The sequence below is a fragment of the Erpetoichthys calabaricus genome, chromosome 3, assembly GCF_900747795.2.
Source record: "Erpetoichthys calabaricus chromosome 3, fErpCal1.3, whole genome shotgun sequence".
Lineage (NCBI taxonomy): Eukaryota > Metazoa > Chordata > Cladistia > Polypteriformes > Polypteridae > Erpetoichthys > Erpetoichthys calabaricus.
In genome coordinates, this window is record NC_041396.2 from 99090484 (window position 1) to 99103569 (window position 13086).

The 13086-nt window shown below is 35.6% G+C and overlaps 1 protein-coding gene across 1 annotated transcript in view; it reads left to right on the forward strand.

Annotated features, from left to right (window-relative positions):
* Positions 1-1777: 1777 nt before the first annotated feature.
* smpdl3a (sphingomyelin phosphodiesterase acid like 3A) overlaps positions 1778-13086 on the forward strand; it is a 63059-nt gene continuing 51750 nt past the window's right edge. Inside the window, exons 1-3 of the mRNA XM_028797236.2 lie at positions 1778-1992; positions 8079-8292; positions 12805-12949. Coding sequence (XP_028653069.1) covers positions 1878-1992; positions 8079-8292; positions 12805-12949 — 474 coding nt within the window. The 5' untranslated portion in view covers positions 1778-1877. The remainder of the gene's footprint in view (positions 1993-8078; positions 8293-12804; positions 12950-13086) is intronic.

Sequence of the window (13086 nt, forward strand, 5' to 3'; positions counted from 1 at the left end):
ACCCTGTGAGTTAGTGTGGGTAAGAGCAAATGGATTGGCTCCATAATAGGACTGCTTCCTGCCATGTGTCAGATATTGACAGGGTGCAGTATATTCTTGCCACCACAACCCTGATCAGGATTAAAGGGATTTGTTAATGGATGGGTTCTTCTCAAATGTAGTAGGAATTGACAATGACCTTACACTTGATGATAACTATCTAAATATACTTCTATAATTAGACAGAAAAAAATGTAAAAATTGATCAGACAGGAAAGAAGAACAATAAAAATAATCATCAATTTAGTTTAAGGTCAATAAGCCTTATATCAGTCTAACTTGATATTATAATCAATGCCCCTGAAACACATGTAGAATCCCATATCAGATGGTAAAATAACCACACTCATAAATTTGAATGCTAACTTGTAAAACTTATCTCGAAGCGTACTGAAAGATTTACAGGGTCAATACTATTACAGAGTACAGTACAGTGAAATTCTTTCTGACAGGTGCTAATTAACATGAAACACATCATTACTCTGCAGCACCATGATTAATGAATATAACTACATTATCTCTAACTAATAATATATCAAACAATAAACATACACAAAATATTTTTCTTTGTTTTAATTGAGCCTGCCTGTTTTTGTACCCAAGCAGAAAACAAGGAAGAAGCATCCAACATTGTGGACTGCTTTTAACCATCACATCACAGTTTTTAAAAGGATAACTGAAAGGATGCTTACCCCTATATTGCCTCCAATATTCAAAAATACTGCCTTCTGATGTAGAAATTAGTTGCATTAAAATGTTTACAGGTCCATTATTCACAAATACCTACATGATTGGATGTAAGACTCAATTACTGCACCAAATCATAAGGATCGGGGTGCTTTACAATGGCAACAAGTGCTTTGGACTGATGAATCAACTTATGGCTCAAAAAGGAGGCAGTTTGTCTGGAGCTGCAGAGTGCTACATGGGTGAATGTCTGCAGCCAACAGTGAAGTACTGTGGAGGCTTTCTGCACATCTGGGACTACACTTCTGAATTTGTGACATGGTCAAAATGATAGGTACACCCAGTGCTAAGACGTACAAGCAGATTCTCATGTATCATGCAGTACCTTCAGTGAGGTGTCTGATTACTCAAAACATTTGAAGCTGAGCAATGATTCCAAACGCTTAGCCAAAGTCATAAAGAACTACTGTATCTTCAGCAAAAAGATGGAGTTCTGAAACAGATAGCATGACATCACTGAAGCTGTCTGGGGTTACCTAGAGAGACAAAAGCAAGCAGGACAGAGTCATCTGGGGCAAGTTCTTCAAAATACTTGAAACAAACTACTAACAATTTTCTTACAGAACTGCATTAAAAAGAGAATTAATGAAGTTTTAAAGGCAGACTGATGGTAACACACCAAATATTGACTTTAAGCATTTTTGTGATATTTTTATTGAAATACAAAATAAACTGTTTAAAGCGAAACACAAGCTATTCAGACAGGAACTACAATAAAATAACACCCCATGCTAGGCCTTTAGTACTTACTGTTCTTTAGAGTATATTTTTTGATATTTAGATATTTTTTTCATTTCATTTTTTATATCTGCACACGATTGTACGATTGAGCAATTGGACTGCGTAGAAAGAAACAAAGCTAAGAGAAGTACGGTACTTCTGCTAATTGTCAGGCCGGCTCGAATGTCAGTGTCGAGCGTTGACACTGAATTACTGGAAGGGCCCTGAAGGAGAACTTACCGGCAGAGCTGGTGAGCCAAGCGGCGTTTCCCCGTCACGTGGGCTCCCGTTTGGTCATGTGATATTGCAGATGACAATAAACTGAACTGACAACAATTCTGCGTAGAAGTAGCCTTAGTACGAATGACACTATGAAGGGACTAGTGTCCTGTGCGCTTAATTTTGTAGCCATGCTGTTGGCTTTAAGTGTCGTTTGCTTGTCATTAGCAGAGGCGCTATATCTTCGATCCTTTCCAGAGCAAGAAGGTGAGTCCCTCGAACAAACGGTCCGTCCTGTGGTAACTGTCACGAAGACAACTTTTTTTTCTGCGTTTCTTTTAATACGTACATAACTGTGAGATTTGCAAGGCCGGCTGTTAATGGCTTCTAAGTGGAGACTGCTTGTTTATTTATAGATATCCCGCTGTAGAATAATAAAGTTTGTTCATCTCTTTAGTAGTAGAACACATTAGTGCATCTACATACAATCGTTGTTTTCTGAGCAATTTGAAGGTTTTTTAATCTTTTTGCTAAACTGCTCTTGTTTAGATTACAAAGTGCCCTACGACAATGTAGTCCATTTTGGGCACTATAAAATTAAGACTGATTAATGCAGAATGTGAACAGGTATAACTTTAACTCGATCTTCGGGGACTCATAAATCCCCCCACGCCCCCAATCTGTCTCATGATGTCAGGTGTCCAAATCCTGATCTTTGGGACCCCCCATCCAAATGATTTTCAAGAAGCCAGTCACACCATCCTCCCATTCTGAATTGTAACGTGCATGGACGATTGCGTGAAAACTCCACTTGGAACCAAAACTTTGATTGTGCTAAAACTTTAAACTGACAAACCCAAACATTTTTTGCTTGTTATGTGATGACAAGATATTCACCGGCTCACTTTGATTTTGGACTAGAACAGTGGGTTAGAAAATGGATGAATGGCTGATAGATTTATGTGGTAATTAAAAAAAAATACAGTTATGTTAATAGAATCCAAAGCACTTTTATTAGGTATCATTACATACAGTGTAGAGTACACATACAAAACTTTAAAATGAACCATTGTGAGTGAATGTAGGTGTACTGTATCTGTAAGGGTGCCCTGTAATGGACTAGTGTTCTGTCTTGGCTGCTTCCTGCTGTGTAAATTTAGATAGTTTACCTAGTGCTGTCAGGATAGGCTCTGGGACCTGTGAATTGGTTTTAGTGGGTTGAAAAATTAATGGATGGACATACATGTAAGTGATTGGTAAATATACATGCATGTATCAAATATGTGAGTATTAATAATATACATTTACATGTATATAATATGTACAGTGGCACTTTTGTTTGTAGTGCTGCCTAAAATCTCAATGAGACAGGGTACAAGTTTCAACCTTTGGCTGTTTATTTGGAGTTTGCATATATTTGAAATATCTTCATAAGCTGATTGATGATCTTTCATTAGCCTCATGTGTATGAATTAATGTATGTAAGTCACTTCTGCAGTTGCCTGGCCCCTTATGTTGCTGGTAAAGGCCCCAACACTTTTTGACCCTCAGTCGGGCTGCATGCATTCAGAAAATTAAAGGATGGATGTTTATGCAATGGCCGGATTTAATGTCCAGTAATAAGTGAAGATATTGTAGATCAGGAATGCAGCTGCAAAAGGAAAACAAGTATAAAGAGTTAAAATGTGCTTTTAACTTTCAGAATATAACTTCCTAGTATTACTTTCTTTCGTTAATGCAGTATACATATAACCACAGGATCATTAAACGTTATTATGACTTCCTTTGTGAACGTTGTTTTTGTTCATGTTTTGTTGTATATTTCCTGAAAAACTTAATGTTTTAATGAAAAGATTGCTTTTTGTAAGGTAACCTTTCTGTGGAGCCTCCAATAACTTGAGTTTTTTACCAATGGTTTTCATTATGATAACCAAACCACAGGTTCTTCATTTTAGTCTCCCATTGTGTTATGCTTACTAAATGAAAAATTTACTGCATGAACTTAAAGAAATTAGTAGATCGTTGCAAGTTTCTGTGTCTCCCTCCAGTGTCTTGGGTTTTCCCAAAAAAATACTAATTTCTTGATAGGCCAAAACTATTTTTTTACTGCATACATCTTGTAAAAATGCAGCATAATGTGACTATAAGAATATTCTTAAGGTGTTATGAAAAAGAAAAGTATTCTGAAAAATAATTTTGTTGCCTAGCGTTTACTGAGATAATCCAGAAAGTAAATTTAAGTGAGGGAACTAGCTTGAAGCCCTCCTTCTAACACAACATATAGTCTCCAAAAGGTACAACTTCGCTGTCACACTTTACAGAGAAAGATCAACTTCTTCTTTTATTTGCTAGGAAATGTCATGGTGGTAAAAATCTGTAGACCGATGACTTCTCCTCATCTGCTCATATTTGCTTGGTATTTTCAACCAGACTTTCTAAACTGACATTAGCTGTTGTCTTAATTTGTATTTTATGAAACAACCAATAAACTTTTAATAGGACCCATTCATTGTGAAAATAATTCCTACAGGCACAGTACAACTGATGAAAATTATAGATAGGTAAAATAAAGAATGTTAGAAGCTTAGTCAAGAAAAGGTGAAACTTCACTCATGCAAATGCAGTACTCTGTAACGCAATATCTGATGCCGTGCCCATTTGTTAAAGTTCATTAGAGGCTGAATTGGGGTTGGATCATCTTTCTATTTCCAGAGCTGCTCAATACAGATTAGGATTGAATAAGAGGTGGAGGCTGGGTGGAGCCTATTTCTACAGTATTGAAGAGAAGAAAATCTAGACAGGACTCTCACTTAGACTCACGCATTCACAGTACAGTACCAATAACCAATAAGGTGAACAGACAACTGAAAAAACTGCAATTTCCTGGACAGGAAAAAAGAGACATGATTACATTTGGCATGCAGAGTCAAGTGTAAAATTGCTTGGAAAGTAAAGTTTGGAGAAGCTTGAGAAAGATGCAAAGCTTAATGGTTAGCAAGAATACTGTAACCCTGGAGTGCTGGTGCCAGGCACTGTGGCTGTAATAGTAGGAGTTGCTTCGCTAGAAGCAAAAAGTAAGGGAGAGAGAAGTAGAGATGGAAGTCAGACAAACCTGACCTGATACGGAAAGGGGGTAGGGGCTTCAGCAGTTTGTGCTCCAATCTATTGTGCCCAGCCCCTGATCTTTTTTTTGATTATATATAGTATATGATATATATGATCAATAGTGGTAAGCCTCTGTTTTTTTTGTTCATCAAATGCAATATAGTCCCAGATCAATCTAACACCACTATATGCATGAATGTCCAAAGGGATTTGCCCCCACCCTAACTGCTCTTCAATTTTATCTACATTTAAGACTGTGCATGACAATCATAGAGAGGGCTAAGACCCTGATGCCTGCAAATCCTAGAAATGTTCCTGGATTGATGGCATCACTTTAAACTTAATGGGTCTCCCAGGAGCTTGTAATATATATATTTGCATCTACAGACTTTGAAAGGGGACCCTCACTCCTGAACTTTGAAATTGTTGACATTTTACATTTTCATCTGCTTACTTTACACAGTAATGTATCAACCCCCCCAGCTTTTTACATATATATTTTCATCCATAGAATTGAAAGGGGGATCATATGCAACTGATGAAAAACATGAAAAGAAATACTTGAGTGAATAATGTAAACAAATGGAATTTTAAACATCTAATAATGACAATAATATATACTCAAATGTCACATTAATCATAGTGATTACCTGTTTTAATAAAAAAAAACATACAGAATACACTGCCTGCCAGTAATATTAACCTTTGTAAATAAATCTACAAATATTATGCACAGAAAATTACTTAGTTACATAGTATAACCCCTAATCATAAAATGTCATGAAATGCAGGAATGGATTGTATATTAGCAAATTGAATGAAGTTGACCAGACAAAACATGAAATATCTTGGTTTCAAACTGTCTGCAATTAAATAAAAATCAAAGTAAATTCAATAATCACTACTTTTTTTTTATTGTATTTTACATACAATTTACATACTTTTTCACTGGTGATACATTCCTGTGACAGTTTACCCTGCTCATCCTAGCCTTGTTGGGTCTTTCAACCAGTCTTGTGCTACTGTTGTACTAGTTACCATCCTTGCTTTGTCTTGTAGACTGGAGAATCATTTACAACTTATGACGTTCATTTCATATTACTGTTTTTTTTTTTAATTTTTAACTGTATTCACTTCTGGTACTCTGAATTTCCTCCCACATACAACTGGGAAAATAAGTATTGAACGCGTCAATGCATTTCTCAGTAAATATATTTCTAATTGGGCTATTGACATGAAATTTTAACCAGATGTTGGTAACAATCCAAATAATCCACACATACAAAGAAATCAAAACAAATAAGTCAATAAATTAAGTTATGTGCAATAAAGTGGAATGACACAGGGAATAAGTATTGAACATGCTTACTGAAATTTAATACTTAGTAGAAAAGCCTTTGTTGGTAATGACAGCTTCAAGATGCCTCCTGTATGGAGAAACTAGTCGCCTGCATTGCTCAGGTCTGATTTTGGCCCATTCTTCCACACAAATGTCTTCATATCTTGAAGGTTCTGACGGCCTCTTCTATGAACTCTGATCTTCAGTTCTTTCCATAGATTTTCAGTTGGATTCAAGTCGGGTGACTGACTGGGCCATTTTAGCAGCTTTATTTTCTTTCTCTGAAACCAATTGTGAGTTTCCTTGGCTATGTGTTTGGGATCATTGTCTTGCTGAAATGTCCACCCTCATTTCATCTTCAGCATCCTGGAAGATGACAGCAGATTCTTATCAAGAATGTCCCAGTACATTTCTCCATTCATCCTTCCTTCAATTATATGAAGTCTGCCAGTATCATATGCTGAAAAACAGCCCCGCACCATGATGTTCCCACCTCCAAACTTCACTGTTGGTGTGGTGTTTTTGGGGTGATGTGCAGTGCCATTTCTTCTCCAAACATGGTGTGTACAATGACATCCAAAGAGTTCAGTTTTGGTCTCATCTGACCAAACTATATTCTCCCAGTATTTCATTGGCTTGTCCAAATGTTGTGCAGCAAACTTTAAACAAGCTTCAACATGCTTTTTCTTTAGCAGTAGAATCTTGTGCACAGAGGCCATGGAGGTTGAATGCATTACTTATTGTTTTCTTTGAAGCAACTGTACCTGCTAATTCCAGGTCTTTCTGGAGCTCTCCGTGAGTGGTCCTGGGCTCTTGGACAACTTATCTGATTCTTTTGACTCCTCTGTCAGAAATCTTGTAAGGAGCACCTGGTCGTGGCCGGTTTATAGTGAAATGATGTTCTTTAGACTTTTGGATTATGACCCCAGCGGTGCTCAGTGGAACATTCAGAAGTTTAGAAATACATCTGTAACCAATGCCATCAGTATGTTTTGCAACAGTAAGGTTGTGAAAGCCTTTTGGTTTTACCCATCATGAGATGCTTCTTGTGTGACACCGTGGTAATGAGAAACCTTTTTATTGGTCATCAATTAGGACTAAACCAGCTGGTATTAATTTGTACTGTTAGGGGGCAGGATTGCTTTCTAAATACTAACAGGTTTCAGCTGGTTTCTTGGCTTTCCAGGCCTTTTTGCACCTCATTTTCTTCATGTGTTCAATACTTTTTCCCTGTGTCATTCCACTTTATTACACATAATTTATGGACTTACTTGTTTTGATTTCTTTGTATGTGTGGTTTACTTGGGTTGTTATCGACTTCTGGTGAAAATTTCATGTCAAAAGCCCCTTTAGAAATATATTTACTGAGAAAAACGTTGACGCGTTCAATACTTATTTTCCCTGCTGTAACTCCATGTAACGTCTCTATATCAGCCCAATATAAGTTGATGTGGATTTGTACATGATTCCTACATATATATACTGTATGTAGATATGTATATCCTCTGCTGTATTTGGACCATGTCTCAGTTTGGTTCTTTCCTTGGATTAAGTGGGTTTGAGAATAGAGGGGTAAACATAACATGAATATCCTAGAAGACAGCACCCAAAACCACCTACATATTTTTGTAGATTTGTCATTTAATATAAGTGATAAATTGATTATCTGAACAGAGCTTTTCATTAAATATCAGAATAAATAAAAACTGTTATTTATTATTCAGTTTTTAAATTAAATGTTATGCATATTTGTAATTTTTATTTATACACTAAAGCATCTTCAAATAAGTTTTGACTATGAGAGGTTCTTGTTCTAATCAGTCTGTTACTCAGTATGAATCTGGCAGTTGCTTTTGTGGCTGTGGCATGTAAAGTATCAATAATTATTTTTATATTTAATTTATTTTAGGACAATTTTGGCATATAACTGACTTGCATCTGGATCCAACCTACCACATCACTGATGACCATACAAAAGTGTGCTTCTCCTCCAAAGGGTTTCCAGCCAAAAATCCAGGGGTCTTTGGTGACTACATGTGTGACTCACCTTATTTACTCATCCAGTCTGCCTTTGATTATATGAAAAATGTAGATCTACAGCCAAAATTTATAATTTGGACTGGGTATGGTTTTTGAAAATATATTGCATTTACATTTTATGGATAATTTTTATGAGTGCATCTATGTTTGTTATCACTAAGTAATACACATCCGATACCTTAGATTTTTAAGGTGAAGTAAAAAATACTGAAGGTATACTTCACAATAGTAATATGAGCTTTTCATCTTTATTAGGTGGTGAAGTGCTATATTTGAACACAAATTGATTTATTTTTTTTCTTTGTTTTATTTTATTTCATTTGTATTTATACTCTATTTTTACAGAATTATACCTAAACCCTTGAAATTCTGCATGACTGTAATCATATATTAAAAATGACCTTCTCTTCTGAATTTTTGGTGACTTGTTGCAAAGTGTATTATATACAGTGATCCCTCACTATATCACGCTTCGACTTTCGCGGCTTCACTCTATCGCGATTTTTTCTCATACACGCTTATGTCACTACGCATGCGCTTTCTGAGAACTTTTATCTAAGCCCCACGATGGCTCCTAAACGTGCTGCTTTTTCTAAGCCTTCTGACAGTGAAACTAAGCGCCGGAGGAAGATGCTTACCATCCAGGAGAAGGTGAAACTCTTGGATATGATCAAAGATGGCAATACCCTACAAAAGCCTCCTCATGCATATGAAAGACAACGCCAGCAACTGCCTATCAAGATGTTTTTCAGCTGCGCACCCAGACACCCACTGCCTACTCCTAGTACTCCTTCAGTGGAAGAAGACAACGACGCACCTACTGAAGATACTGCACCACCTTGTCACGCTTGGGTCACAGATTTGCACAGAGACACAGGAGGTTGTAGAAAAAAAAGAACTTTATTCAAAGCACTGCAAACAAACATTTGTCTCTTTTCAAAAGTTTAAACATGCTTCATGACAAGTCAGAGATGACAGTTCTGCCAGGAGCAGAGAATGTCTGAGAGACAGAGAAACAAAACAACCAATTCCAAAGCTGAGAGGCACTACACAATACTTTTAAGTAAGCGGAGTACCGCGTGAGAGGTTTATCGCGCGTTATAGCGCAAGTAAGAAGGGTAATGTGAAGGTAGACTGTCAGCTGTTTCAGGGGTTTTCCCAGGGGCGTCTGTGTCCTCCGAGTGTGCGATCAGCGCTCCAGCTTACAACCTGAAGACTCTCCTACTGAGCTCTTGCCTTCATAGGTTAGTGGTTGTGTGTAAGAACTGTGTGTGTGTGTGTAATTAAATGTACAGTACAATAATAATAATATGATATTTGTAACGTCTAATATGTCTTATTTTCTCTTTTGTCTAATATATTGGGTAATACGAGTGTAATGGTGACTAAATGGTGTTATTTCATGTCTAGAGGGCTCTAATAATGTTAAAAAACGTATTTAGAAGGTCGTAAACAGGTTTTCTATACTCTAACTGCGAAAATATTCAATTTATAAATAAAGAATCCTACTTCGCGAAAATTCATTTATCGCGGTAGAGTCTGGAATGGATTAACCGTGATAAACGGGGGTTCACTGTAGTAGACAATTAGTTGATTAATTTAAAAGTTTTAACTTTTTTGAAACTTCTTAGTGCTAGTGGTGGTATTATTTAAGAATAGAGGAAATGAAAGACTATTTTAGGCATTGATATATGACAGCATTAAACAATATCTGCTTAGGTTAGGGTGAATTAGTGGCTTAATGTATTGCAACATCCAGTCACATAATACACAGCTGATGTGTTGTTTTTGCATACTGTTGGAATTTTTATATTACACTTGCATTCACATTGCTTTCTGTTGTTTTCTTTTCTGTAAAAGATACAACAGTGCGTAAACAGATTGGTTACTTTTTATTGATAAATATTCCAGTGCCTATTTGTGATTAACTTGCATTTATATTACACGTTTATATGTTACAGTGTCTGACTTTAAAAAATGTAGCACTTGTCTTTTAAGGTTTTGTGGCCCAATGGAAAATTAAACAAAGACTGATAATCTAAACTGTCAAAGTTTCTATTTGAGGTTGCAGGCATTTAGAAATAGGCACATCAGTATATATTACTGGCAGTAAGGTGTAACAACCTACTGTATGTGATTAAACAGAACTGACACCTCTCAGCTTTAAAATAACACATTCTGTTCTCCAGCAGTTCTTGCCATCTCTCTGTCCATTAGCAAGCTCTTAACTGTATTAGTCTCTTGAATATACAGTAAATCCACTACACTCCTGTAAGAACCTTTCATCTTTCTTATTGAAATTAACTTTTATTGCCAAAATAAACTGCATTATGGAAGTACTATCCATCATTTAATGCTTCTTTATAACTATTTTTAAGTTTATTAACTTCAAGGTTTTAATACAATGCACATGTTGTAGATTAGTAAACCAACAGTATTACATTTTATTTAGGTACTTCTTCCATTGCTGATCAGGAGAGAACAAAAAAGGGAACGATTTAATATTAAGTAATTATTCAGAAATACTCAAATATCCACAATTTTAGAAAAAGGTTCTGCATTTTCAATTAGTTGCAGACAAGATTGGTAAATTTCTGTCTAATTCTGAAAAGCTTTTGAGTAAAGAGAATGAGTGTTCTCTAATTTTAAGTAAAATAGGACATACCTTGTGTATTAGTGGATTGGTTAGTTTTTTTTTAACTGATCAAGCTAAGTTGATTTGTTAAATGTGTTATTTGTATTGCCACAAGAAATTGCTCACTAAGAAATAACTCTTAACTAGTTATTACTACAGATGGAGTTGTTAAAGGATTACAGGTTACTATGTTCCCAAGGCCACTTGTTAGATATTTTAATAATAAGATAACATTTTATTCCAATGGATGGATGGTTCAAGCAGGAGACATCCTCAAGACAAATGACACAGGTAAATGCATGTCTCACAAGTAGGGCTCCGCCAATGTTTCCTTGTCTCACTGTTAAGTAGTCTTGAACTCTGAGCTGTAATTTCTAACTTAAAGCTAATATGGCATCCTTGCAAATGCCTGTCTGTCCTCCATAATATGCAGCAGTATATTCCAATAGGAAACCCCTTAATACCATCTGTCTGCCTAGGAGACTTTTTCTGGCCTTCTGCCAGTCCTCCCAATGGGCTTCCTTACTTCACTGCCCATATACTACTTATCTCTGGGGCAGTCTTCAAAACTATGGTGAAAAACCTCCCATCACTGGAACTTGAATGAGTTCTCTATTTACCAGTTTCGTTTCAGGTTTTGAAAGTATGGACACTGTTAGGCCCACCTACTATTGTGTACCAGTCATCTCCCTTTGAGCATCAGTCATTTTCTGAAGTCTGCTTGAAAAAGTGTGGCCTATTGTCTGAGATGTTGCTCTGCAAGTCTGAATGGTCTAAAATTTGTTAAACTGTGTATTGCTAATCATATCTATGTAAGTTGGACATGGTTGTGTTTATGTGGAGGCATACTTTTTTGTTTTATATTCTAGCTAAATAGCAGCTATATACACACCACTTGTCCCCCTGATATTTTACCTAATGATGCATTTTTAATAAGCATGGTCTCAGCTGAAATTATAATCACTTTGATTTAACAATTTATTAGAAGTGATTAAATGAAAAAAGCTTTGGCGATGTTGAAAAATGTTGTGTAAGATCACCATTATAATTAATTACAGCCTCTAATAAAGTAAGAAGTAAAATTGATTTTGTATAATAATATGCAGTGATAATTTCAAATGTAAAGGGCAATAGACATAAGTCAAAGATAAAATCTGATTAACACCCATTAAGACTTCAACAAAGCTATTTATTCTCTAATTAGAAAAAGTTCAAATGAAAGCTTCTAAAGAAAATATTTTAAAAATATTGCAAAGATGGAACAAAATCATGCTAGGGAATATGAAAGGCTAGGATGCACTAACAAGTAGTAATAACATTGTATCAGTTAGCCTTTTCAAAGATCATTAATTGTAAATTATTACCAGTTGATTGAAAATTTAGTACATACAGAACTGGACAGGATTTTCTCCTGATATTCCAGCCTGTGTGACACTCTTGGCTGTTTATTGGTTAAGGATTATATGGTATGTCCAACAAGTAGAATTTTATATCAAAGAAGGCAGTTGTCAATTTTCATTTTAAAACTAGTCCATGTAACATTTCGTTCATTACCTGCATAGCTGCTGCTTGTTTTTAATTTTTGTCTTAATATAGAATAGATGTTTTTATAATCGGTAACATTTATTTAATAACAAGTAATCAGATTATAGACCTTGCATGATACTTCATCATTTCTGTAGCTCTCTTTAGCTATTGATTTTTTGATAAAATTGACAGGAATTTTGTTATATTTAAAATGTATGCTTATATTTTTTTTTTAAATCCTTAAAGCTGTTTTAAATTAGGTTTTGTTGTTTTTTCCTATGTTATATAAACTGTTAGGGCATTGCCATTCTTGGAAGATAACAGAAAAATAAATAGAATTGGCAACCCCAAGCAGATACTTAATCTTAATAGTTTATGTTTAGTTTTTTTCCTTCAATGAATTTAACTGGCTCTTATCTGTTTTATATTTTAGAGACAGTCCACCACATGTTCCTCCAGAGGAGCTTTCCACTGATATTGTGATAAATGTTATACGCAACATGACTAACACTATTCAAGCATTCTTCCCAGATCTTCAGGTCTATCCAGCATTAGGAAACCATGATTATTGGCCTCAAGTAAGCTCTTTACTTTTATGCATTGCTTTTTTATTTTTTTAAGGTACAAGCTAAATAAAAGAGTTGTACCTCACTGTAGTTACTGTGTATTCTCAGTTATACATCCAATTGGACTGGTACTTTGCCTCTGTTAAAGT